This window comes from Arvicola amphibius, chromosome 4 (assembly GCF_903992535.2).
Source record: "Arvicola amphibius chromosome 4, mArvAmp1.2, whole genome shotgun sequence".
NCBI lineage: Eukaryota > Metazoa > Chordata > Mammalia > Rodentia > Cricetidae > Arvicola > Arvicola amphibius.
The window spans coordinates 33,339,091-33,365,850 of record NC_052050.1 but is presented as its reverse complement, the minus strand read 5'-3'; the positions used below and the strand labels follow the sequence as shown (position 1 = coordinate 33,365,850).

Genomic DNA, 26,760 nt, shown 5'->3' with positions numbered 1-26,760 from the left:
GACAAACCTTGAAGTTCTTTTTTTTAAAAAAAAATCCATTGTTTAGGTTTTTGTTCGTCAGAGACAGGGTTTCAGCTCAGATGGCTGTTTTTAAACAGCTGTCCAGCAAGGATGATCTTAGAATGACCTTGAGCTTCTGGTCCTTCGGGCTCCACTTGTCAAGTCCTGGCATTACAGGTTTGTGCTGTGGCCCAGAAGATCAAACCGTACATCTCTTGTTAATCTGATCCTGGCATTTTTCTTTGATTTCCCTCACTCTCCTGGAGAAAAGTTTAGCATATTCTGAAGTCTTCTCTTTGCTTCTCTTTGTGACTTGCTTCTTCGTAGAGTACGTCAGTGTTTGTGTTACAGGACATGAGGAATGACAAGACGTTGAATCTTGGGTGCTTTGATATTGGACTTCTTAGCTTCTTTGTTTAAGAACTTTCTGACAACGGATCAGTGGACATCATCTTCTTTAGAGAAAATGAAAAGCTTTCAGATTCCTTCAGACTCTTTTCAGAGCTCGCTGGGGCCCCAGCTGCTGTATCTGTCAGCCCCAAAATATCCTTCTCTTCTCTTATTCCAAGTTGAGAACACTCAGCAACATCCACACTGCATCTGCAAAGAGACTCGTATTTCCTTCCTCTGGTTCTCCTTGGTCTAGGACAAGAATGCCCCTTACTCAACAGCAGGTGCCCTCTGCCATGGTTCAAGACCCCTTGCTTCATGAGGAAACCTTGTCTGTCATTTCCATTCCTGCTTTGGACCACACAGCCCTCTGGTCTTCGCCCAGAGTACCTATCGGCAGTTACTTCTGTGGCCATGCTTCTCACACAAAGTGTGGCGTTTGTGTTTGTCGTCCACTTCAGTGAGCTCCTCACAGCCAGGGGCTGAGGAGGAGATACTCGGCATCATCTTGACACAGCCAATGTGTCAAGAACCTAGAAGGTTCGCTGACAAAGAGCTTAGTTTTATTATTCTGAGTGGTGGTGGTGATGGGGCCACAGAGCCGGTGTGGAGGTGAGGGGAAAACGCGGTGAAGTTGCTTTTCTTGTTCCAAGGCTCAAGCTTAGGTCATCATGCGGGTTCTCCGGCCCTTAGTTGATTATTTTCTTAGTGTGTTCTTTTTTGTTTGTTGTTTGTTTGTTTGAAATAAGAGTGTGCGCTTGAGATCCTCCTGAATTCGTGTCTCCAGTGCTGGGAATCCAAACATAAACCCCCGCACCTGGCAATTCTCATTTATTTTTATTTTTATTTTTTACTTTTTGGCAGTTCTCCAACTTTATTTGAGATTCAGTAGGTTAGTTCTCATCCACATTGACTGTAGATTTTTGAATGTGGTAACAGGCACGTAAGTTACCAATGTGTAGAGTTTGTTTGGTGAGTCCTCATCCTCATTACGCTTTCTGGACAAATGTACCCGGATACGGTATGGAACATTCCTTATTCCTTTGGCCCAGACGGCTTTGTTGAGCCTGCTATCAATCGGCACATCTGGAGTCCCCATCTCCTTCATGGCAAATTTCTGGATTTCCTTGAATGGCCTAGGAGCACGCTTCTGGAAGCCCACGCCATGGATGCGCTTGTGAATGTTGATGGTGTATTCTCGAGTCACCACCTCGTTGATGGCAGAATGGCCTTTCTTCTTCTCGCCACCCTTCTTTACGAGAGCCATTCTGCCGGGCCCCCAGCAATTCTCATCTTTGAGAAGGAAAACGAGTGTCTTACTCTTTAGTGAGCCAGTCTCCATGGCTTAATCTATTGAAATCATCACTCAGTTCGAAACTGTGTGTTCTTAAGGAGGTGGGCGGGAGACAGTAAGTCAGTAGAAGGTTTGAGGCCTCGATAGATAGGCAGGTGCAATCCAGCGTCTACCACTTCAGGCCTCCTTAATAAGCCCCTTAATCCCTGGCCTTTGCTAACTTCATCTCTAAAGGGGAATAAAGTATCTCTTGGAGGTGTTTCCACGAGGGTTAGAGTCAATACAAACAGACTGTATTAGATCCTAATAAATGGGTGCTGTTTGTGGTGAGTTCTTGGTGCACACAATGAGTAAGATGCCCAGGATTTCTGTGCCCTATAATCAAACTGCCACGAAATTCCTCAGTCCAGGTAACAATTGCTTATTCGGATGAAGGAGCAGCAACTGTCAGAGAACCAATGTTGATATTGCCAAACTGCCAGAATTAAATTCGTACCATCTTTCCATTGACGCTCCAGTGAACCATGACTTCTGAATGTCATTTAGGTGGCTTGGCAGGGGTTGGTGAGGGATCTAAATTGGCTAATAATACAGAACCAACATGCACAGGGGAAAAACCAGTTCTTAAAAACACCCTTCCTTCCTTATTGCTAGCTTCCTTGTTTTTTTCTCTGGCTTCCTTTTTTTTTTCTTTATCTGGCTCAATGCATTCCAACACAACGACTAATATATCTGTCGTATAGTTAGTTTTGCTTTTTATTTCCAAGAATATGCTTTCATGTCTTCATGACATAACGTTCCCTGGTTTCCTTGAGAAAAAACGACTATGTTCTTTCAATCACATCCACCAACTGCTTAGGCCAAAGTTTTCTTTTAAAAAAATATTTTATATGTATGGGCTTTTGCCTGAACGTATGTCTGGGTACCACATGTGTGCTGGAAGAAGGGAAGGTGTCTGATCGCCTGGATCTTACACTTGCTAGTGTGAGAACCTATGTGAGTGCTGAGAACCAAACCCAGGTCCTCTGGAAGAGCAGCCGCTAACCACTTAACCACTAAGCCATTTCTCCAGCCCCGTGGGTTCAAGTTTTCAAAAGTTCAGTGGAAGGCAGTGTTTGCTCAGAAAGCAAGGACTCAGGTCATCTGGTTCTGACCCAGCACCATTTTTACACCTAAATGAAGTGGCTGATGGCGGTTTCCTTATTTCTGCCGTGCATCGACTCTCACCTTGGTTGTGGGTGAGCTTTATTCACCAGGACAATCCAGCCGGCAGACCTAATGTGACAGCACCCTGTAGTGCTGACGGACCGTTGCCGGACTAAGGACCAGCTCCCGCGGGACTGGTGAGCTGCGTGCGCAGCACCACCGTTGCCTAGGAAGCCAGCGTCTCCGTTGCCAGGGGAACGGGCACCGCGCTTTCCGGCACGGTCGCGGCGCAAAGCGGCTGTCATGGCGGAAGCGGTCTGGAGCACTGACACCGGCGAGGCCGTGTATCGCTCCCGGGACCCCGTGCGCAACCTGCGCCTCCGGTAGTCACGCCACCCCAGCTCCTGGGCCCCCTAACTTAATGCTCTCAGACAATTCCATCCTAAGCTTTTGGGTTTTCGGAGGCCCCCACTTCCGCTTGCAATTCCAACTACTTCCTCTGCCATCTCCGCACATCTAACTACCAAGACCTTTTCCCACTGAAAGCTTCCAAGCACACCTTCCAGACCTCACTCCTGCCCAAGCCCCTTCAAGTTCTGGTCACTTTCAAACTCCTCAGGCCCTTGTGTCCCAACACGCCCTCTCACTGACTTCTCCGGCGCCCCTAACCCACCTCCTCCCCGCCGTGCTCTGCATGCAGCCGCCTTGGCTTCTCCCTCTGAGCTTCCGGTTTTCCTATCCTTGCTGTGTTTATCTCCTGGCTGTGTGTCTTTGATACGCGTATTTTGGACTTCTCTTTTTCTTGACAGAGTTCATCTGAAAAGAATCACATCAAGCAACTTTCTTCATTACCAGCCTGCTGCCCAGATGGGGAAGGACCTCATAGACTTGGCCACTTTTAGGCCTCCTCAAGTTGCTAGTGGGTGTTTTTGGTGATGATGAGAATTGAGAAAAGGGCGCGGGCAGTAGAGGGGAGGTACAGAGGAGAACCGAAGCCTCAGAGAGGTTGAGCTGGTTGCCCCGTGCCACATAGCTGGGGCATGTGGGAGCGTTTGATCTTTTTTACATTTTTATATGTACGCATGCCCATGCCATGGTGCAAGAGTGAAGCTCAGAGGACAATCTTTGGGAGTCAGTTCAGTTATCTCTTTTCACCCCATGAGTCCTGAGGCTTGAAATCAGGTTGGCCACGGGCCTCTTTACCCACTGAGCCATCCCACCCACCCCAAGTGTGACTTTTGTGGGGGAGGGGGCTTCCAAGAGAAATGTGTAAATACACTTAAAACATTTTAAAACAGGCGTCTGCATGTACATGTGATTTTCCTTGCCTTGGAGACCAAAAGAGAGGACAGAATGCTTATATTGGGCCAGTAATCTTTCGTGCTGTCGTTATTTCTCCTTCTATTCAGAAATATTCTTAGGCAAAAAGGATAGACTGGTGGCTCACAAAGTATGCATCTTTCCAAAGGCGCACGGAGCCAGGACTGTACTAAATACGGTTCTTTAAAGTATCATTTGTTTGCCTTCCCTGTCCTCTCCTGAGTCAGTGTTTACCGATGCTTCTGTGGTGGCCTCAGGGATATGAGAGAAAAGCACTAGGCTCCTTATCTAGCAAATGCAGGAAGGGTTGGCCTCCAGCTCGGAACTAAATTTCAGTTCCGAATACTGGATTCAATAAAGTATTTCCTGGAAGGCAGGACTGCCTTTTATTCAAATTAGAGCAGTGATTAAGATGCCTCAGGTCCTAATCTTGGCTTCTACTATTAGCCAAAGTATGTCCATCACCTCCATTCTTTGTCTAGACCCAGTTCTTAATGAGTCACTGAACTCCAGTGGGGTTTGCAGGGTCAGTGTGCATAGGGACTTTGAAGGCAAGCCTGGTGACATACACATGTAATGTCAGCGCCTCCTGGCTGAGGCAGGAGGATCTGGACTCAGAGGCAAGACTGGGCTGCACAGTGAGACACTGTCCCAAACAACAATAATGGATTTTTAAAAACCCAAATGAAGCAAGAATAGGAACGCTGGTTATAATCAACCACAGAGGAAGGCGTGTTGCCCGGCTGACTCATTCTGTTGTGTTTGGAGGTGGACACCGCCCTGATGAGGAAGAGGAGGAAGAGGTGGTGATTGGGTGGCAGGAGAAACTCTTTAGCCAGGTGAGCCAGTATTACCTGTCCTCAGTCTCCCTCCACCCGCCTGCCTCCCCCTTGGCTGGTGACTCATGCTGCCAAACTGATTTCCAGAAAAGGTTGTGGGGGTTCATACTTTCCCGTTTTGTTTATTTGGATATTGTTCTATAACGGCTGTAATGTTAGTAAACTGCTCGGTTTAGTGTTCTGGATCAGGCTCCCCATCTCTGGACTCTGCAGCATCTCTAGCAGCAGAGCTGAATTACATTGTCCACTTGGTTTCTTCTAACTCTAACATGCTTAGATCCCCTGCCCATCATTATTAAAACAAGTGGTGGTTGGTTATCAAAACATGTCGACCAGCTCTGGAGAAGTGATTTGGTTTGGTAGCTATAGAAGCCAAAGTCTGAGGTAGTCCCTGCCAATCTGTTTCTTTGGGGTGACTTCAGTTTGAAGTAGATCTGTATCAAAATGAATCCGCGTGTCAGAGTCCATTGGATCATCAGTACCGCCAAGAGGTCCTGAAACTGGAGAATTCTGGTGGCAGGAGAAACCGGCGCATCTTCACCTACACTGACTCTGATAGATACACCGACTTGGAAGAGGTACTGTTTCCTTTGAGGTACCATCGCTTCCTTCTTTGTCTCCCCTAGTTTTCTAGTCTTGCTGGTACTATGTGGTTAAGTGGGAAACCCAGTAAGGAAAACCTGTGATTCTAGACACTGCTGTGAGCTGATGGCAGCCAGGCTGAAGTGGGCAGAGTCTGCAGGTAGTGTGGCTGTTACACTCTTCGCCCTCCTGGAGGGCCGTGGGGGTCAGGGAGGTCAGGCAGAATCTAGAACTATCTATTTCAAATTCAGTCAAAACCAGGCAAGTGGCAGTGGTGGCGCACGCCTTTAATTGCAGCACTGGGAAGGCAGAGGCAGGTGGATCACTGTAGTTAGAGGCCAGCCTGGTCTACAGAGCGAGTTCCAGGACAGCCAGGGCTACACAAAGAAACCCTGTCTGAAAAAACAATTAATTATTAAATTCAAGACTCAGGAGTTTGCCGTGATAAGAGGAATTTGCCTAGGGGTGGGGAATGCCTGTGTTTCTGCAGGCACCAGTGAGCCCTCTGTAGGCTTGTTTTACATTCTCTTCCGCCATTAGCTATGACTTCTCAGGAAGATCGGAAGTTCCTTGAAGGTGGAACTGTATTTTCTGATATTTGTGTTTCTGATCCCCTAGAGCTCTGCCAGGTGTTTCTTTTGAAAGATTTAGACTGCTTTCTTCAGGAGAGCTGTGAGCCGGCAGAATCTAAATTCTAGGGCATTTTGGAAAAGCAAATAAAAATACAGGTGGTGCTAGCTTTCCCAAGTGCGAACTTCCTCCAAAGCCCGTATCCTGTCTGGCATTTTTGACCACCTAGTTAGTTAGCATCGCTGTTTACCGGGCACACTTACCCAACCTTTTTGTTGGCATGTGTCCAGAGAATGCAGGCTGATGTTACTATTAGCATAAACGGCTCATTTCTAGAATCCTAAGGAAAACCATGGTGCAGTAGATGTCCTTGGATTGTGCCGTCCCCCCTTCCTCCACACGGGTAACTGTGAGGTTCTGTCGGTTGGGTTTGCACGGGTAACTGTGAGGTTCTATCTGTTGGGTTTGCACCCTGGAGGAAGGGTCAAAAGGAAGGCTTCCTCTCAGGTGTTTTTACCCACGTGGCCCCGTTCTCTTTTCCCAGTACTGCCAGAGAGTAACGACTGCAGCCAGCGAGGTGCCATCGTTCCTGGTTGAGCGGATGGCGAACGTCAGGCGGCGCCGCCAGGACAGGCGAGGGCCGTGAGTGCAAGCGGGGACGGGGCTCTCTGTGGTGTCTCGGGCTAAGGTTCCCGTGGGGCTCTCTGTGGTGTCTCGGGCTAAGGTTCCCGTGGGGCTCTCTGTGGTGTCTCGGGCTAAGGTTCCCGTGCGTTCTACTGACTGCTACTTCCCACCCAGTTAGAGGCCCAGTGGGAAGGGGTTCCCTTATGATCTCCTTCAGGCGCTTTGGGGCGTATCAGGGAAGTGACCCTTTCCCGTGATTCCCTCCCAGGGAGGGCAGCAAACTCAAGTCTCGCATCATCACCTGGGAGCCCTCTGAAGACTTCATCAGGAACAGCCACGCCATTAACACCCCCCTTCAGACCATGTACATTATGGCAGACCTGGGGCCCTATGGAAAGTAAGTGACACTTAGCCCTGCCAGCTCCGGTCCTCCCCCTTTTTTCCTGTCACTCACCAGCAGCTTCCTGTTACAGCCATCTGGGACCTTTGTAGCAGAGGGTCTTTTTCTCTTTTGCTGTACTTAGAATGTTACCATGAAAGCTCCTACCATGTCCTCTGTCCCATCCCCGAGGTGACTGACCACCTCTCTCTCTCTCTCCACGGTGACGCCAAACCTTGATGCCGGTTTCCTGGTTCCTAGGCTTGGCTATAAGGCGTATGAACATATCCTCTGCATTCTGAAGGTGGACAGCAATGGGGTGATCACTGTGAAGCCAGACTTCACCGGCATCAAAGGACCCTACAGGTGGGAAGGAGAAACACCCAGGAAATATGGAGCCAAAGGATACGCAGTTGAGTGAGACAGATTCATGCATTGCCGAGTATAGGGGCTGGCTAGGACAGGGGAAGGGGACTCAGCCAGATCAGGTCCAGTCTCCTCATCTGTCTGAGAGGACAGCACTGTAAGAGACCAAACTCTCCCAGCCTGTCCCCTTTCCAGGTGAGAGGACTGAGTGCTGTCGGGTGTCCCATGTCTGTGAGGTAGAATGGATCCAGAACTGGTCTGGCACCCTTTCTGCTTTGCCACTATTTCCCTCTCTTGGTCATCCTCACTGCCATCTTCATCATATACTTCAAGTGAGCGGCGTCTCCAGCCATGTTGACTCCCTGGGCAGGGTCTGGAAGGCCACTCCTCTCGCCGACAGAAATGATCCTTTTTGTGGCTTTGACCTTACAGAATCGAGACTGAGGGAGAAAAGCAGGAACACACTTCCGCTTGGAAGTACACAATCGACAACGTGTCCTCACTCGCACTGCCAGAGGAGGAGGAGCGGGAGCAGCGTGTGTTCAAGGATGTAAGCACTGGTTTACGTGAAACCACGTCCGGGTGGCTACTGAGGGGCAGCCCACCACATCCAGAAAACACAGCCGACATAGCAGGCAGCTTTGACCATATGGGAGCATAATACCAGTGACCATGTACCTGAGTATTGATTGTGCTCTGGGCCAGGCGTATCCCAAGCATTCCATTTAGCTCTTCCCACCCTGGGAGGTGAGCGTTAGTAACACTTTATAAACAAGGACCCTGAAGTTAAGGACCCAAGTAATAGAGCTTGTCCACTTGAGAGCCAGGTTTGCTCCCAGACTGGCCAACTTCAGTGCCTCTGGGTGTCAATGTTAGTTATTAGCAGGGATGTGTTGTTGGGACCCGCTGACCTGTTCTTACGTAATCAAAAAGGGGAGTGAGGATTGAGGAAAGGAATAGACAAGAGGCCGAAGATAGAGTTGGAAGGGCTTCCGGTGAATACTGTAACAGCCCCAAGACTATCACTCATTGTCCTTATATACCCCAATCAAAAGTGGTGGGCACAAGACTTCCTTCCCATGATATAAGGAATAAACCATTGTAATTACCTTCTTACTTCTCAAAACACCTAGTAACCTCTCCCTAAGACAAACATCCCATTGTTTGGCCTTTGAGGAGCAAGACATTCAGTAACCATATCTTTGACCCAACATCCTGTTTGGCCTTGAGGAGGAAGAATAAGTTTAAACTCTCTGACCGTGAGCCAAGATGGAATGGATTCCCACAATGTGTGTGTGTGTGTGTGACTGTCTCACACTAGCTCAGACTACCCAGGAACTCTCTAGGTAGCCCAGGTTGGCCTTGAGTTGGCAGCAACCCTCTTGCCTTAGCCTCAACAATGTTGGGATGGCTGGCACAAACTTGGTGGTATCTAGCTTGTTTGTCAAAACCAAACCCTGGCCTGGCTCCGTCTGCATTTTGAGGATTGGTTCACTTTGTTTCCTCAGCTTTATGGCCGCCACAAGGAGTACCTCAGCAGCCTTGTGGGAACAGACTTTGAGATGGTGAGTAGCTCAGCTTCCTGCAGTGCTGTGAGCTGCTAGGCGGCATCTGGCTGTGGAGGCCCTTATGGTACCTCTCTCAGAAGGCTCTGCAGATGCATTCCACGACTCTGCACATGGATGAGGCCCTGCATGCCTAGAACGGGGTCTGAAAGGGAACACACACACTGTGTGGGCCTCTCTTAGAACGGGCTGGGTGCTGGTGGTCAATGGGCATTGGGCAACAAGAAGAATATATCAGGTATTTTGACTTGTTCCCCAGGTTTAGGTGGGTTTTGGTTTTTATCAGTGGTAATGCATCCATGTATTAATTTACAATTAATTAAAAATATATAGAAATAAAAAAATGTCTTCCTCATCGTTCATGTAGATATTGTTGTAGAGCAACTCAGACAGGGAAAGAGATGTCATTTCTGCTGATCAAGTCTTTTGGATCTTAGACAATGAAACCTAAAACAGTTTAGGTCAGTCACCTGGGTCCTGTCTGGGTTTCCCTCTCACCAGGGATTCCATTTCTAGATCTCAAACAAGGCTAGAACTGCTCACTGGCTTCCCATTCTCTGTCTCTAGGAAAGTAACTCATACTGTTTTTATATTACCTAGGCAACAAATTCTAATGTAAAAAAAGTCAAGACAGATAACACAAACACTTAAAAAAGAAAACTTGGTGGCCTGAAGAGCTCAGGGTTACCTTCTCTGCCGTCTCAGTACTGTGCTGTGACTCTGTAAGTCTGGAACTAGGAAGGGTTCTGTGGAGAAGTGTCAGAGCAGGAGGACATGCAGTAATGTGGCCGAGGCGGGAAGGCTTTCTGCAGGTTTGGGGACAGGGCTGGAGGGGCGGGGGAGCAACTTGATTCCCTCTGGTCCCAACACCTTCCTGTTTCTCTCCGCTGTAGACTGTCCCGGGTGCCCTCCGGCTCTTTGTAAATGGAGAGGTAGGTAAGTGTCTTGTCTTGGAGCCAGACAAGGGTCCGTTGGAACCTTGAGTGCCCTACTCACCTGGACTCAGTCTGGGCTGAGTGATGAGGTGTTTCTGGAAGCAGAGAACCCTGGTCCCCCGAGGGCTCATTTGCAGAGCGCATGGCCCCTTCAAGACCTGACCGAGAAGAGCAGTGAGAGAACGGGCTGCATTCTACTCTGTTTTCTCTCTTAAGTTTCAGCCCAAGGCTATGAGTATGACCACCTCTACATCCACTTCTTTGTGGAGCTGCCAGCTACTAGTAAGTACATTTTCTTGCATTTCTTCTTTTCTATCTTTTCTGACAGTTTTAGGGGCATTCCTTCCACTCCCACAGGACCAGTTCAAGGTCATAGGTCACTCCCACCTTGCCCGTTCTAAAGGTTGCTCTGATCCTTCACCATATTAACCCCCCTGACGCAGCTGACCCAGCTCACTTTCTTCACGAAACATCTCTCTTGGCCCGGCGCCATAATCCCCCCTTCTCACCAAGAGCTCTTTGGGCTCTTTGGTGGATTCCTTCTCGTCTCCTCATCCTAAACTGTGAGCACAGCAAGACTAAACCTGACCTTGGTCTCTAGTCTCCCGAGGCAATTAGATCCATCCCATAGCTTAAATCCCACCCACGTCTGTTGCCCTGCCCTTAAAGACATGAGTGTTAGCTCCAGGAGAGACAATCCTGGTCACTAACATATCCTCAAAACAGATCCGCTTAGAGCACTCAGTCAGTGGTAGTAAATGGCTAACGCATTGTGTGAAAGAGTGAATGAATGAATAAATGTGTAAAAGAACTCTGTCCTCTCTCAATGGCTTCCTGGCCTTTCTAGTGAGCTTATTGTGTCTTTGGCTTTCAGACTGGTCAAGCCCATCATTCCCGCAGTTCTCAGCAGTGACCCAGACCTGTGCCACCAAATCGCTGGGAATGGTATGGAGGCTGAGAGGGTGTACCTGGGAGGGAATGACAGCTCCAGGTGGCATTTGAAGCTTCACGAGGCCAACCCCCTGTGTAGTGTGTGGAGGAATCATAATTGGGGCTGTTTCTATGTTTGCCTGCAGGGCTGCCCCAGCTGTCTTGATCTCTCAGAGAATGACAGCAGCTTGTATGGCTGTCCCTTTGCCTGTTGGCTTCCTACGAGGCTGGCAGTTTCTCTTTCCCCTGTGTGAAGGTGACCTTGGCTTTGGACACAAAGAGAACCAACTCCAAGAGAGGCTTTGTCCACCCTGTGACACCGAACATAAATGACTCTCCTCTTTTTTAGGACAAGGTGGCCTATTTCTCCTACCCGTTCACATTCGAAGCCTTCTTTCTCCACGAGGATGAATCGGCTGGTGAGTGGCTGCGGCCCCCAGCCTGACTTCTCTCCCAGGGTCCCCTCTTCACAACGGTCTCTGTGACCAGACTGTGCCACCTACTTTCCAGACGCCCTCCCAGAGTGGCCCGTGCTCTACTGTAAGGTCCTCTCCCTGGACTTCTGGCAGAGGTACCGTGTGGAAGGCTATGGGGCTGCGGTGCTGCCAGCCACCCCAGGTAAGCTCTGTCCCTGCCCTTCCCTATGCCCTCGGCACTAGAAACAAGACTAGCACTTCCACAAGACCCCCATGCTCCCGAGGAGAAGTAGAGGTGATTAGGGATCAGGGGCTCTGACTTGAAAGATTGCTTGTAGCTTGGCAGGATCTCTCCCGTCTCCTGAGAGAACTGTGAAGCTGACCTCCTGAAGTCCAGCAGCCTGACGGTTGTCATGTGCCCCAGTCCTCTAGTTAGACCACAGTCTTGACAAAGAAGCTGCACGGTCAGTGCGCTCTGGGCCTGCAGGTACCGAATGAGGCAGCGATCCTTCTGAAGTAGAAGTGCAGGCCTGCTGATGTGTGCCAGGCAGTGTGCTAATCTCATCTAGTTCTCCCAGATCCTCTGTGAGGTGTATGTGTAATTGCTTCTGCATTTTACTAGGTCCAAAGAGAAAGAGGCTCTTGGAGGTTGGCAAGCTTGTCTTGAGCACACAGTGATTCCTGGAATAGCTGGGATTAGGAGTTCTGTCTTACTGTCTTCCGGTCAGGCCGTCACCCACCATGATAACCTTTACATAGGTCAAGTCATCACCAACCCAGGTCACTGCTGGGAAGTCAGGCATGGAACCTGGCCCTTTCCCCTCTTGCTTACACAGGATCACACACCCTGACCATCTCCACATGGAGGCCCATGGAGCTGGGCCTTGTGGCAGAGCTAAGGAGGTTCTTCATAGGTGGTTCCTTGGAGCTGGAGGACCCCACCTACGTGAGGATCCCGGGAACCTTCAAGGTGACTTATCTTTGGGGAGACTGCAGGCTGAGTATTTCTGTTCCTGTGGTGTCAGGTCTGAGGCCCCTCCCTTCGTTGTTCATTGCACTCATGTTTTATAGCCCCTCCTTCCTGTGGCTTGCGCTGCAGGTCCCGCCCTATGATATCTGTACTAGGAGATGCTTGGGAAATATAGTGTATTTAGAGATTCCTTTACCCCCATTACATAACTGGCCCCTTCCAACACTGAAGGCCTTGGTCAGCAGATGCAGGGTGGAGTTTCTAGAAACATATAAACCTCATTCTCAAATGAGGGTAGAATGTTCCTGGAGTTACGAGAGGGGAGCCTGGTGTTACTCTTGTGCTGGGGTCAGGTTGACAGAATGAAGCTTCCTCAGTGATGCTACCCATCCCAAGGCTAGGAATAGGAATGGCAGCAAAGCCTCCAGTCTAAAGTCTGCACAAACTGATCGCATCTCTGCTGTCTGTCCAGGGGGAACGGCTGAGCCGCTTTGGATTCCGCACTGAGACGACGGGTACTGTCACCTTCCGCTTGCACTGCCTGCAGCAGTCCAGGTGAGTGACACTGTCCCCCCCCCCCCGCCCCGCCCCTTGTCCTTGATGGTTGGTGAGCAGTCTTGACTATCTATTGGGCCTCCCTGCAGGGCTTTCATGGAATCGAACTCCCTCCGGAAACAGATGCGGAGCGTGTTGGACCGCCTGGAAGGGTTCAGCCAGCAGAGTTCCACGCACAATGTACTAGGTAGGTTCCTCCTTCCCCAAATTGGACACCCGGATCCACTTTCTTCTCCACACCACTGTAGGTGACAATATTTCCCTCCCTTACAGAAGCCTTCCGTCGAGCCCGGCGCCGCATGCAGGAGGCGCGAGAGAGCCTCCCCCAGGACCTTGTGAGCCCCTCAGGAACACTAGCCTAGCTCTCTGCAACCCTGGCTGTGGAGCAAGAGGACAAGGTGAAGGATGTCTGCATCCAGTGCCCTCTCACTTCGTCTTGCTTTTTAGAGGCCACATTGGTCTACCAAACTGGAGGATCTAGAAATTTCCAGTTGGTTCCTCTATGTAGCCTTCAGCAGGACTTTTTTTGCTGTGGGAGTAAAGCCGGAGACTCTGGGGCCTCATGTGACTTCCTCTTCATGTTTCAGCTACCAAACATGGGCATCATAACAAGGCAGGCTGTGTAGTCTGAGACTTGCTTGGTGTTGAGCCCAGTGTTAGCCTGTCCTCAACCCTGTGTCTTTTCTGGTTTGTCACATCATCTCAGTGGCTTCACAGCCCTTAAAAATAGAGTTTGGTGGCCAGGAGTAATGGCACTGCCTTTAATACCAGCACTTGGGAGGCAGAGGCAAGTGGATCTCTGTGAGTTCGAGGCCAGCCTGGTCTACATAGTAAGTTCCAAGACAGCTAGAGCAGTACAGTGAGACCCTGTCTCAAAAAACAAACAATAACAACAAGAAGATGGAATTTAGCATCATCCAAGGAGGAAGATGCATGAGGGAGCTCAGTCTCTCCCTTCTCCCAAGAAGAGTGGAGGCTAAGAGGCCTTAGCTTCCTGAGTCAATCTCTGTCCCCTCCACTCAGGCAGCTTCTTCCTACAGTGTAGGGCTGGCTGGGCTGAGGACATGGCCTAGGGCAGTTCCCTGCCCTTCCTGCTAGCTGCATAGGGTCTTTCATTGTGTTTGTTTTTCATATAAAAAGTATTTATATTGACTGATCTTCTGTGGACTGTCATTCTTTCTACTCTGAGGCCCAAACTCTTCTACCTTCCCTCCACTGGGAGTCCCAGGCTGCATCTTAGTAGCTCTTGTCTTCGATACTCGGGGCAAAGCTTGGAACCAAGGCCACGCTCTCCCCAGCCCAACACAGAGACAGCAGGCCCTGTCCTCAGCATCGTTTTATTGCTAGAAGTAAAGAGTGCTGCCCTTTCTGCAGGGCCAGAGGAAGGTTGTGGCGTGGCTAAGATCCGGGACTGTGTGGTCTTCAGTCATGCTCCAGGGCAGAGACAGGAGAAAGTGCTGGTACCCCTCCCACAGTCCCTTGCTGGAACCTCAGAGCCTCGTAGCTTCACTCACAGGCTCTTATACCTGGCGCTGATTCATAACCTACTACCTAGAGGTTGCCAAGGTTAACGGGCGCATTGCCTTTGCATCCTTGGCACTCAGCCAATGAAGCCAGCTCTGAGCCGTAGCCAGCGAAAGCTCCACAGGAAATGGGTCTGGGGGAGAAAGCAGCCTCGTGATCTCCTCCTCACCCTCGTCTCCAAGACTTGAGGGCTTGGCATGGAATCCTGAGGGAACAGCAGAAATAAACGAGGGGACTTTGTTGGATATCCAGGCAGAGATATTTTACAACATTCATGATTAAACTAAGGGCAATTGAACACTTCTAATTTTCCTTGTCCCCCTACGAAGTCCTAGACCCCAGAACTGACTATCAGCCCAAAAGCTAGCATTCCTGGAAGCCATTAGGAAAGAGTACCATATTCCTATGTACAAGCTCTATTGTCTGCCTAGCGGATGGGATGTCTTAGGGAGAGATGTGAACGCCTGGCCCGTTGCAGGTCTCCCCTTACCTGCTGAAGCCTCATCTGCCTCTCCAGGCTGACAGGTTCAACTTGGGAACACGGCTACAGCTCACAAAGCCTCTTGGGTAGATGTTAGCCCTGAAGATATCCTTCGCAACAGTGGTAATACCAGTATTGTCGCATATAATCCGAGATAAAGAAACTCGTCTCAGGGCTTTGCGCTGTTTTCTGGTGAACACTCCCCGTTTCTCCCACCAGAACCTGTAGGTCAAGAGATGCATGAGAAAGTTGAGATGCATGGCACAGTGAGCACCTTTCACGTGCTTGGCACATTCTATGTCATTCCTTCCACGTGGTCCTCCTGCCAGTTTCTGCCCAGTGAACTACACAGAAGTAAGCAGGCGGCAATCGAGGTGGCCAAGGAAGGATTTGAACACACGCACACGCACACGCACATCCACTTAAGGAGTCAGGTTCAGATTTAGTTCTTTCTGTCCATGCCTCCTGGGATCTTGCTCCTTAGAGGCCACATTGGTCTACCAAACTGGATGATCTAGAAATTTCCACCCAGAACAATGGGGCTACCTAGTCACTCTTTTGGCCTAAGGAGGCTCCAGTTCAGTCTATGTCAGCCTTGCCTCGGTCAGCATTTCTTTCCCATGGGGGAACCCCCGGGTCTTCTTTAATGATTTATATATGCAATGGTGCTTTGCCTGCATGTCTGTGTGAAGGTGTCGGATCCCCTGAGTTGTCATATGGGTGCTGGGAATTGAACCCTGGTCTTCTTCAGTGCTCTTAACCACTGAACCATTTCTCCAGCCCCGAGAAAGAAAGCTTTCTCCCTCATTCAGTCAGACTGCGCTGTCTCCTCTACTCCAGGTGCCGGGGCTCACTTACCTGTCCCCATCTCTGGCTCTTCTGAACTGATTCTCAAAAAGACAAGCCAGGAGAGGCCCCACTCGGGCTCCGGGCAGAAGAGGCTCCGCAATGGCCCCCATCCAGATGTCAATGTTGTCAGGTGTCCCATACAGTCTCAGGAACTTCCTTGCCAAAGCCTGATTTCTTAGCACCTGGCTAAGCTGGGCCAAGTTTCGGGGCTGGGAAAGCCCACAGAAGCGCCGCCAGGCGTTGTATCCTGCAGGAGAGCCAGGAAGCAGCTGTCAGTCTTCCATAGTTTTTGCTGCTCCCCACAAATCCTCCAGAGTGTGTTCTGTGATCAATACTGAATGGATCCAGAAGATCACCATCCCCTTTAGACTGTAGGGGACAGTCACGTTTTGTGTGTATCAGACTGAAGAGTGTGTCCTCATGTAAAAATCCCACAAACACAAATTTGCTATTGTGTACATGTTTACATACGTGTGTGGGCACACATGCATATAGAGGTCAAAGGTCAACATTAGGTGTCATTTCTCAGATACTGTCTATCTTTTTTTTTTTTTTAAATTGGCCTAGAACTCATCAAGTAACATAGGCTGGCTGGCCAGGGAACTCCAAGCATCTGCCTGTCTCCTGCCTCCCAAGCCCTGGGATTACAAAAAGCATGCCATCCAAGCCTGACTTGTTTTTTAAAAAGTGGTTTACAGGCAATGAATTGGCTCTTCATGTTTGCAAGGCAAGCACTCTACCGACCCGGCCCCACAGATCTGACATTTCATGATATTATTAAATGTCATACATATTTTATAGGCATGATACTCGAAACTTTTTTTTAAAAAAATCAGGTTTGAAGACTAAGTAAACAACTGGCTAAGTAAGAAAACAAACCACAAGCGACAAACATAGATACAAACACACAGCAGAAACGGACCACACACCGAAAGAGTCCATGAATATGAAAGATCCCAATGGGAAGCAGTGGTCCCCAGGGCTGGGGCAGGGCTGAGGGGCGACCTTTGCGACAGAGTTTCTTCTGAAGGGAATGAAGATGTCTAAATATTAGGTCACGGCCACTGTTTCTCGGCCTTTTGGCTAAGCACGTGGTGGCTGCTACACATCTCTAAATGTGCAGCTGTCTCTTTACAGAACTCGCGTGGGAGACCTGGACAGCAGGTGAACCTCCACAAAGCTGTTTCAAAACGTTCCCCAAACCGTCCGTGCTGATTTCTCAGCCCTCAGGATCCTACACCAGGGCTGGACTCCAGGTGAGCCTTCGCTTTGCCGGACTCGAAGAGACAGCAGCCCATGGCATCCAAACACTGCCTTCTAGCCAGCAAAGGCAAACAATGCCACGCTTCCTCACCACTAAGCACTGCTGTGTGTCTCTCAAGCGCTCCCAGGTACTCCTTTGTGGAGTACCCTGAGGTATGCAGAGTTAAATCCAGCCAGCTTCCATCGGTCCCAGGTTGGTTAGTACTGAGTGGGACTCGGAGGAGGCAGAACCATTCCAGATTTGCTCCTGACTGGGGAAGGGGCTAGAGGAGACTGCCAACGCCAGTGTCAGGATAGTACTTCTGAGATGGCCTGCAGGGAACAACTGTTTGTGGGACTAGGAAGAGTAGGAGTCTGAGTGGTTAGCAGTGCCAGTCTTCCAGCAGGGGGCGCCCACAGCTCCTTAGCTGTCGGGAGCGCCAAATTTAGGAAAGCTGGGGAGGTGACTCTGATTGCCACACAAATATGAGGACCTGAATTGGATCTCCAGAACCCACTTAAAAAAATCTGGATGTGGTCACGCACACTTATAATCCTAGTCCTGGAGAGGTAGAGATAAGGAGGTTCGGGGCTGAGCACCCAGCACAGCCTACATGGTGAGTTCCAGGTCAGTGAGAGACCCTGCCTAAAAAAGGCAGGGTAGAAACAGCTGAGGAATAGCACCTGAGACTGGCCTCCAGCTTCCACGTGAGCTCCACAAACACACACACACACACACACACGGAGGGAAAGGAAAGAATCCTGACTGCTCTGGTGCCTGCCGTGTACCGTAGTGAAGCAGAGCAGGCAGTAGGAAATCCCCAACCCCTTTACCCAGGAGTGAGCATCAGGGACACCTGAGGCCTCGGGTTCTATCTAAACAGGGAGGTTGGAGTTGGAAGGAAAAAAGGCAAGCCAGAGCTGAAACATCTTCGTGGTGATGGATGGGGCCAAACAACAGGAAGAATGAAGACATTTTGAAATCAGATTTTTTACTTCATATTCCTGTGACTTGGAGCACATACTGGCCGCCTCTAACTTACTCCCCCATCTGGAACAGCTGCTGCGGAAGGCCATTGGAAATAGGAAATGACATCAACGAAGTAAGCGCCTGCTCTCTTCACCTCCTAGTCCTCTGACCTAACCCTGAGGTGGGCCTAAACCTGGAACCCCATGGCAGATGGGGATGACTAGGGAGTTGGCAGCAAGGGATTGTGCGGGGCATCAGCATGAGCCTATCCCGCTCTGCACCGCTGCTCTTATTGTTCCTGTCCGAATAGGACTGCTCTGAGCTCCCCAAACGGCCCCCGTCTGAGGTGCCGCCTCACCAGGAAGTCCGTGGTCCCGACTGCGCTGCATGTTCAGAGCCGCCAGGTCCAGCCCGATCCTCCTCACTTGCCGGAACAGCTTGTCCCGGAGTTCATCTACTACCATGGAATCTTGCCGGTTTAGCTTAGCTGGGGTGGCCATGAGACCGCGGAGGATAGGGTCGATGCCACCTGGTGGGGAAAGAGAGAGGTACTGATTTGACTAACCTCTCAGAAGCTCCCAGGTTGCGGGGGGGGGGGGGGGGGGGGGGGGGGGGGGGGGGGGGGCATCCCATGATGCCAAGCTAGCAAGTGGGAGCCCTTACAGGTTCATGATTTACCACTCTGATGCCAGTCTGTCCCCCTTAGAAGTCCCCCCTTATCAGGCCTCATGATATGGACGATAAAGATATAATGATGAGCCGGGCGGTGGTGGTGCACGCCTTTAATCCCAGCACTCGGGAGGCAGAGGCAGGCGGATCTCTGTGAGTTCGAGACCAGCCTGGTCTACAAGAGCTAGTTCCAGGACAGGCTCCAAAGCTACAGAGAAACCCTGTCTCGAAAAACCAATATATATATATATATATATATATATATATATATATATATATATATATATATATGATCTTAGCCACTTAGGGGGCTGAGGCAGGAGAGTAGTTATTTTAAGGCCAGCCTAGGCTACTTTTAATAAAACCCTTTATAAAAATTTAAAAGTAGGGGCTGGAGAGATGGATCAAAGGTTAAGAGCACTGCCTGTTCTTCCAGAGGTCCTGAGTTCAATTCCCAGCAACCACATGGTGACTCACAACCATCTGTAATGAGCCCTCTTCTGGCCTGCAGGCACAAATGCAGGCAGAACACTATACATAATAAAAAAAATTTAAAACAAACTTAAAGTAAAAGGTATGGGGTATAGCTTAATGTTAGAGCACTTTCATAGCATGCACAAGGCCCTAGGTTTAATTCCCAGTGAGTGAGAGATGACGGTCGGGGGAGTCCTCCCTTAGGACACGAGAGACCCATTGATGGCTGGTTTCTTTCTACTCTCCTGGGAAGGCATTTGTAGAGGCCCGACCAGCATTCAGCAGTCCATATAAGGAAGGGGTGCTTGGGCCCTCACCACCCTTGCTTTTGTATGATCCAGTCACCTTCATGTACGATTCGCCAGCTGGCAAAGAACACGGAGCTAAGTGGAACATGGGAGTTGGATCGTGAGGCCCGATACTGGTGGTCCAAGCGGAACATGAAGGGCTGTAGCATGGTGTGGCCAAAACGGAAGGCCAGGGTGAAAACATTGGCTACACGTGGGTCCACGTTGGAGCAATACCCTCTGTAGGGACCCAAGGTTCTTCTGATCCGGGCCTTGCCCAGCACCAGAGGCAGAAAGTCTCGGTAGGTGATGATCTGGAAGAGATATCATGGGGGAGTGTTGCCTGGGCAACCCATAGCATCCCCCTTTTCTCTGGATAGACTCCTGCTTTCCAAAAGGCTTCTTGAGCACAGTAGTGACTGCTGCCATTGTGTGGGGCATGGCAACACAGCCTCCCATTGGAGGATGAGCTATTGAAACCCAAGAGAATGCCACAGATAGAGTTACAGTTAACGGCAGAACCAGGGTCAGAGATGTGCCCCAAGCATCCAGACCCAGCAGCCTTGAGGTACAGCCTCAAAGCCATGTCCAGGAAGGTTGGGAGCCACTCTCTCAGATGCGTGCTGGCCTCTGGGCCCCCTACCTGGACCATGGCACCCACGATCTTCCGGGCCTCATTGTAGAGCTTGTCTCCACTCCAGCGGGGGTTCAGGCGCCTCAGTTCCGTGGCCAGCCGATTGTGTTCTCTCACAAAGAGAGTGTGCAAGGACGCCAGCTTGGGGGTTTCACTTGACCGGGTGTCACCTTGAAAACCCCCAGAGGTCGGGATTATCAGAGGGTTTCTCAGTAAGGGCGGACTGAGGTCTGGGACCCAGGGACCAGGTGAGGCAAACTTCCATCTCAACTGTACCATGTGACTCCTTACCAACCAACACCTTCCTCTCCAGAGCAGACAGCATGGTGGGCTCCTGGGGCCCTAAGGGGCTGGTCCAGGTTAGGAGTAAGGCAGATGCACTGAGCAGACACTGGTCTCCTTGCCTGCTGATTCACTTCTACAGGGAGACCAGATCCACAACCCTGACCACACACAGTGGGAGACAGCCCTGGGAATCTTGACCTTGGGACTACATGCCACCTGTCTGCATCTGTCTACCTGTTCCTATACTTAAATGTGACGTCATGCTGCCCTTCCATGGAAGCAGGGGAGCAGGTGGGCGGGACCCATTTTTAGTACCCAGACCCTCCCCATAGGCAGGCCAAGACAGCAAGTTCAGCCACTTCCTGGCTTCTCACCCGGCCCTCCTACAGAAGGTTTTGTTTAGACTGAGCTCCTGAAGACCTCTGATGAAGGTAATCATTGCCTCCCCCGACCCCGGAATACACAGTGGCACAATCCTTACAGAATGAGTTTTAGTTAAACAGTGGGACAGAGCAGCAGAGCAGAGGTGTGGGAGCTACACTGACTTCGTCCCAGTACAGGCTCTGCCCTGCGAATGCTGCTCTCTTGAACATGGGCATCTTTCCTGGGTCTCAGCCTCACATCTGTAAGTTGAGGATGATACTCCCTGCCTTTCAGGCTGATGTGAGGTTCAGGGATTGTCCACCCAGAAGTGATTACTGTCATTACCACAAACCCCACAGGAAGGCAGGGTAAGGACTGTGGACAGAATGCACACTATATGTCTGCAGGAAGGGACCACATAAATGCATAACTATGCAATAAGAAGGGAGGCACTGGATAAGAAAACAACCTAAAGAAGAAAAATTGAGGTACAGGGAACAGTTACTTTCAGGTAACTGAAGAGACGGTCCCTTTCTGTCACAGGGGAAGAAGTCAGCCTTATGTCTTCTCTTAGCTCCCAATAGCATGACTAGGAGCAATGGGCAGACACTGAATCAAAATGAAAGGGGCCATTCCTATAGTCGGCTGGAGTGCCGTTCAGGTGGTGAGCCCCTCATCACTGGAGACATCGAAGCAGGGATGTCTAACCATGCCCAGGGGATGGGCAAAGGGACCCATTCCCACCTATCAGCTTTCCCAGAGGCTGCACAGATCTACTAATGGTCCCCTGAGGTCCCAAAAGGTGTTTCCTCATGACACCCCATCCTTCCCCTCCATTCTGGGAAGACTCAAACTGCCCCCCACATACACAGAGACCCACCTGCCAGGAAGCAGGGGATGCGCACAGCACGGTTGGTGAGGAGACAGGGGTCCTCATGCAGGTTGTCGAAGGGCATTAGGGCTCGGCCGTTGTCCTGGAAACGCTGGTTGGTGGCCAGCAGTCCCCAGTAGTTGGTCCGATTGCGGAGCCTCAGGGCGAGGGAGACCTCGCTGCCATACACCATGCTGGCATCCACGAAGGATGTGAGGGCGTTGATCTGGTTGCGAACTTTGTTCTTGTTTTGGGGGCACGCCGGCGCAGAGCGGAAGAAAGGGATGCAGTCACGCTGGTTCTTGATGCGGGGGTCATTGGGCGGAATCTAGAGTGGAGAGCACTCAGTGACCCTGGGCCTTCTCTATCAGGCTCACTAATCTGGGGGATCCCCACTCACTTTTGACATTGCTCAAAACTTCCCTACTTCAGGGAGTCCTCCAGGATTCACCCAGACTCAAACCTGGGGCTTTGTGCCTGCTAGGCCAGGGCTCTACTCCTGAGATGAACCCCCAACCCTGGACGAAGCCTTTGAAGTGATGAAGAGCTTCCTCTAGCTGGAGGAGAGATAGACTGAGCCTCTGCGAGACAAGTTCCTAAGCATGTAGTTAAGCAATACTCAAGGGAGGCAGCTGTCGTGCTTGCTCTACAAGCCAAATGCTAACACTGTGCTATGAGGACCAGAAGAGGGTGTGCCCCTGCACCAAAGCTGGAGGAAGGGGTTTGCTGACGCACAGGCCCCTGTGAGTGAGTGCCTCCCTACCTACTGCAAGCCAGCCAGTAAACCTGTAGGCGAGTGTGTGTGTGTGTGTGTGTGTGTGTGTGTGTGTGTGTGAGAGAGAGAGAGAGAGAGAGAGAGAGAGAGAGAGAGAGAGAGAGAGAGAGAGCGCTCCCCACCTCCCAGAGGAAACTCTGCTCCTTCCAGCCTGGAGGAGGACCCTGCTCATAGCCCAACCCCAGGAGTTGGCAAGAACTGCAGGGATCTTAGTCCAGGAACAGCAGAAGACCCGAATAGTCTCCAAAAACAGGAGCCCAGAGGCCTTCTCCGCTGGACTTAGACCCATGGGTTAAGGCCTGTCTCCGACATGTCTCCTCCATGAAGCTCCAATGGAGCCCAGCCTCCCCCACCCCTCCAACACACACAGCGGGGGCATCTGTGTTTCTTGGTGTCTGGATGGGGCTCATTTCTCCCAGATTCCTCCATCCCTCTTTCTGGGCTGGAGGCTACTGCAGGGACCTAGAAGGTTGGCCGAGGAGGGTACCTTGATGGGGAAGCAAGGAGGCAGCTGGGCACAGGTCTTCTCACAGTCTACACCCACAGTGAAGGCCACTCTGGCCGGCGACTCTGGGGAGAAGTCCAAATCGTGGTCGATAAACTGGCCCCATTGCATGAACATGAGGGACCGGCCCTGGTCTGAGGCCAGCTTCTTGTTGGGGAAGCGCACAATCTGATTGGAGACAGCCCGGACCTGGTGGGGAAGTACAGTCAGCCTGAGTCTGGGCTCGTGAATCAGGCCAGGTGCTGAGATCAACCCAGGACTCAGGGAATGCCAGGCCCCTGCTAGAGCTGACAGTTTCCCACCAACCCCTTCCTCTCCTGTTCTTAGACACGCAGCCCCCTCTTGTGGTGGTTGTCATTTCCAGAAGGACAATCTACCGCTTGGCCCCAGGGCTTCTGGTGGCACATGCCTATAGGCCCAGGATTTGTGAGAATGAGGCAGGAGGATTGTAAATTCAGTGAGTTACCTGTCAATCTGAGCTACCTAGAAAGATCCTGTCTCAACAGATGAGGGGGATCTGGTCCAGACCAGCAGGCCAGCCTCTCCAGCCCTCCCAGAGAGATGAGATCAGGGTGTAGACAGATAGGTTAAAGGGCTGATGATCTTTAGATACAGGACTAAGGTGATAGATTATAGACAGCTGGACAGACAGACAGACGGATCAGCTGGAGAAAATGTAACATTAATATTAAGGCAGGTAGTAAACTGTTATATATTAATACATCAATAGAAAGTTGACAAGTGTAAAATTGCAGATCATAGATTCACAAGTGCATAGAACTTTATATTCAGCAGGAAACTTTGATCTGAACATGGAGTCTTACACCGATAATTCCAGCCCTAGGGAGCAGAAGTAGGAAGATTGCTCTGAGTTGAGACCAGCCTGGATTACATCCTAAACTCAGTCCAGGACAGGCTATAGAGTAAGACCTCATTTCAAAACATAAAACAAAGGACACTGGGAGATGGTTTAGTGGGTAAGAATGATTGCTATGACCTGAATTCAAATCCCCAGAGCCTACACAGAAGCCAAGCATGGCTACATGGGCCTGTAGTCCTTACATTGAGGGCTGAGACAGGCTAATCCCAGTAGCTCACTAGCCAATCAACTGACATAAAACAGCAAGCTTCAGGCTGGGTGGGAGATCTCGTTTCAAGTGTGTGTGTGTGTGTGTGTGTGTGTGTTTACATATGTATATGTATTTAAATTCATATATTTTTATGGAGTGGGTAATCAAAAAGGAAGACACCCAGCATCTTCCTCTGGCCTCCGCATGCCTGTGTAAACCTGTACACACAGAGATACGAGAGAGAGAGAGAGAGAGAGAGAGAGAGAGAGAGAGAGAGAGAGAGAGAGAGAGAGAGAGAGAGAGAGTCCATATAGGTAGCTAGGTAGCACAGGTGCCACAGATCAAGGTCTGTACGGCTGTTTATGCCAAGGACTTCACTTCCGTTCCCACGAGCTGAGATTTTTCTACTTGCAGGTGGAGAAACTGAGACTCAGGAAGTAAGTCACTCAGCAGGTCAGTGGAACAGCCTAGATTTGTACCTGATGACCCAGGACTGCGTTTCACCCTCTGCATTTCAAAGACATCAAGCATTTTCCAGGCCCTCCGCTCCAACTCACAAGAGGAAGGAGGAAGCCATTGCGCCTCTTGCCGGGGGTCCAGCCGAAAGGGAGCGACCTGTTGTCTTCATACTCAGCTGGCAACCAGCGGGCCAGGGCCTGGTTGGAGGCTCCCAGCCAGGGTCTCCTCCTGCGGCAGCGAATGGGTGGGAGTTAGTGGGGGCAGGGCCCGAGAGAGTGGCGAGCAGAGGCAGGACCCCGAGGGTGGCCAGCAGAGGCAGGGCCCCGAGGGTGGGCAGCAGAGGCAGGGCCCCGAGGGTGGCCAGCAGAGGCAGGGCCCCGAGGGTGGGCAGCAGAGGCAGGGCCCCGAGGGTGGCCAGCAGAGGCAGGGCCCCGAGGGTGGGCAGCAGAGGCAGGGCCCCGAGGGTGGGCAGCAGAGGCAGGGCCCCGAGGGTGGGCAGCAGAGGCAGGGCCCCGAGGGTGGGCAGCAGAGGCAGGGCCCCGACACACACTTGTTGTTGCATCTCCCTGTGATGGTGCGGTACTTGTTGCTGCACCGCTCCACCTGGTCCTGGAGCGCACAGCCGCTGGCCTGGGACAGCAGGTGCAACTGCGGTTCTGTGAGCACATCTGGGGAGGAGGGGGCAGGGTTCTGAGTCCAGACCTCTAGTTCTTCCCTGGGCTGCTCAGTCCCATCCGTTTGTCACCCCTAACATCCCCTAAGCTTTTCACCCTGCCACTCCCAGGCTTGGGCAGGCCTTGGGGGACTCAAGGGGAAACACGGTACCAGTGACGTTGAAGGGTCTGGATCCCGGGGACTGCAGCTTCTCTTCTAGTAGCCCTAAGGCCACGTGCATGTAATCAGCAGCCTGAACAACTCTTCTGGTGGCTGCTACTGGCTGCTTGAAGTAAGCCAGGAGGTCCATGGGGCTGGCCGAGCCGCTGCGAAGGCGCTGCTTGATGCTGTCACAAAGAGACAGAGAAAGAGGACTTTGCCAAGAGCCCGTCCTCCCTCACTGACCCTCCCAGGCCGGTAAAGTCCCAGGCCCAGGCCCACCTCTTCTGTGTCCAGTTATAGGCAGCATCCACCAGCAACTTGGCCTCTGCTATGCAATCGCGAAGGACTGAATTCTCCACTTGACTGGGGGAAGCTGTTCAAAAGCGTGGGGGACTCAGTGTTCAAGGGAGCTGCGGACTCCCCAGATTTAAGCACTTTTCCCTCCACACCAAGCTTCTGCCTTGGTATCTAAGGGCCTCTTACCTGGGGCAGTGCCCTCAGAGGGTTGGGTGAGGATGAATGTGGCTAGGGCCCCTATCAGGGCCAGTAGCAACTGCATCATGCAACCAGAATCCCTGCTGCAGCTGAGCAGGGAAGCAATGCCACAGACGCCAGGAGGGAGTCTCCCCTTCCTTTCTCCCCCAGGGGACCGGAGATGGTTTCTTTCCTCTTACTCTTCTCTGGAAGGAGCTAAGAACTTTATATCCCATCCTGGTGGGGTAGAGGGGGCAGGTCTTTGCCCCCAGAAGCCCAGCCCCCCGAGGCGGAGCTCTAGAACCTTGCTCTGGCTTTCAAGGGAGCTGTGTGATTGACAGTCTTCATTTTACTTCACTCCTCCTCAGGATGGGGACACCGCCCCTCTTAGTTCCCCACACCTCCTTTGTTCCATACCCATCTCAACCTTTGGGTCCACGGATGCATTTCTCCCACAATCCAAAGCAGTGCTGGGGTTAGAGATGGCACCCAGTGAACAATGGATGACCAACGTGCTGACAAGGCTTGGCCCCATCGTTAACTGTGGCCTGGGGAAGTCGCTCCTCATTCCCAGACCTCATTCACATCCCTAAAATAAGTGGATGTTTGGAAAGGCTCCTTTCTCCTGCCACCAAGGCAGCAACGGGATCTGGACTTGCTGTTGTCTCCCCCATTCTCAGCACAAGGCTTCGTTCAGTAGGTATTCGTTACATGTTTATAGACTGAATGAGCGGTCAATGATTCAGCTCTCTCTCTCATCCCTTACCTCTCTAGGGCTCTCAGCTCTCTCCAAGGTGCCAGAGAAATATCTCAGGGGACACCTGGAGTCACAGTGTGGTGTCACAGGTAAAACTCACGCTGCACAGAGCTCAAGGCCCACTGTGGGTTTGGGAGAGCCCTGGTCTCTCCTCGATGCACAGCCATGATGGGTTTACCATGTGCTACTAAGGGCTTGACAAAAAGAGCCTGCTGCACCAGGCCAGACTGACCTGGGTCTCAGTCTGGCTTTTCACTGGCAGGGAGATCTTGGGTGGACTCCCATTCCCTCGTCCTCAGTGGAGAATTCAACTCAGTTCTTCGGCCCCTGTTCCTTCATTCCTCCACGCTTTTCCTCCTGACAGGCCCTTCGCT

At 51.1% G+C, this 26,760-nt stretch overlaps 3 protein-coding genes across 4 annotated transcripts; 1 reads left to right on the top strand and 2 right to left on the bottom strand.

Annotated features, from left to right (window-relative positions):
* Window positions 1-1,264: 1,264 nt before the first annotated feature.
* LOC119811426 (60S ribosomal protein L31-like) lies at window positions 1,265-1,663 on the bottom strand. Its single transcript, XM_038325367.1, has one exon. It carries the CDS (start codon window positions 1,655-1,657, stop codon window positions 1,265-1,267), a length of 393 nt encoding a protein of 130 aa, XP_038181295.1. The 5' UTR covers window positions 1,658-1,663.
* Window positions 1,664-3,116: 1,453 nt separating this feature from the next.
* Window positions 3,117-14,039, top strand: Mks1 (MKS transition zone complex subunit 1). 2 transcript variants are annotated; one of them, XM_038328625.2, is made up of 18 exons: window positions 3,117-3,213; window positions 3,640-3,749; window positions 4,919-4,989; window positions 5,451-5,567; window positions 6,686-6,783; window positions 7,034-7,162; window positions 7,406-7,510; window positions 7,943-8,060; window positions 9,019-9,075; window positions 9,969-10,011; window positions 10,227-10,292; window positions 10,885-10,955; window positions 11,290-11,359; window positions 11,451-11,558; window positions 12,193-12,326; window positions 12,799-12,881; window positions 12,971-13,068; window positions 13,155-14,039. In XM_038328625.2, the coding sequence occupies exons 1-18, from the start codon at window positions 3,134-3,136 to the stop codon at window positions 13,241-13,243; spliced, it is 1,647 nt and encodes a 548-aa protein (XP_038184553.1). In that variant the 5' UTR covers window positions 3,117-3,133; the 3' UTR covers window positions 13,244-14,039. The 2 variants fall into 2 exon arrangements, with proteins under 2 accessions (XP_038184553.1, XP_038184552.1); XM_038328624.1 differs by having other exon boundaries at window positions 5,412-5,567.
* Window positions 14,040-14,906: 867 nt separating this feature from the next.
* Window positions 14,907-25,717, bottom strand: Epx (eosinophil peroxidase). Its single transcript, XM_038328128.1, has 12 exons — window positions 25,639-25,717; window positions 25,435-25,528; window positions 25,165-25,340; window positions 24,890-25,007; window positions 24,438-24,567; window positions 22,793-22,999; window positions 21,540-21,858; window positions 20,021-20,181; window positions 19,436-19,691; window positions 18,306-18,476; window positions 15,745-15,982; window positions 14,907-15,108 (listed from the first exon to the last, which is right to left on the bottom strand). The coding sequence occupies exons 1-12, from the start codon at window positions 25,715-25,717 to the stop codon at window positions 14,907-14,909; spliced, it is 2,151 nt and encodes a 716-aa protein (XP_038184056.1).
* Between the last annotated feature and the right edge of the window lie 1,043 nt (window positions 25,718-26,760).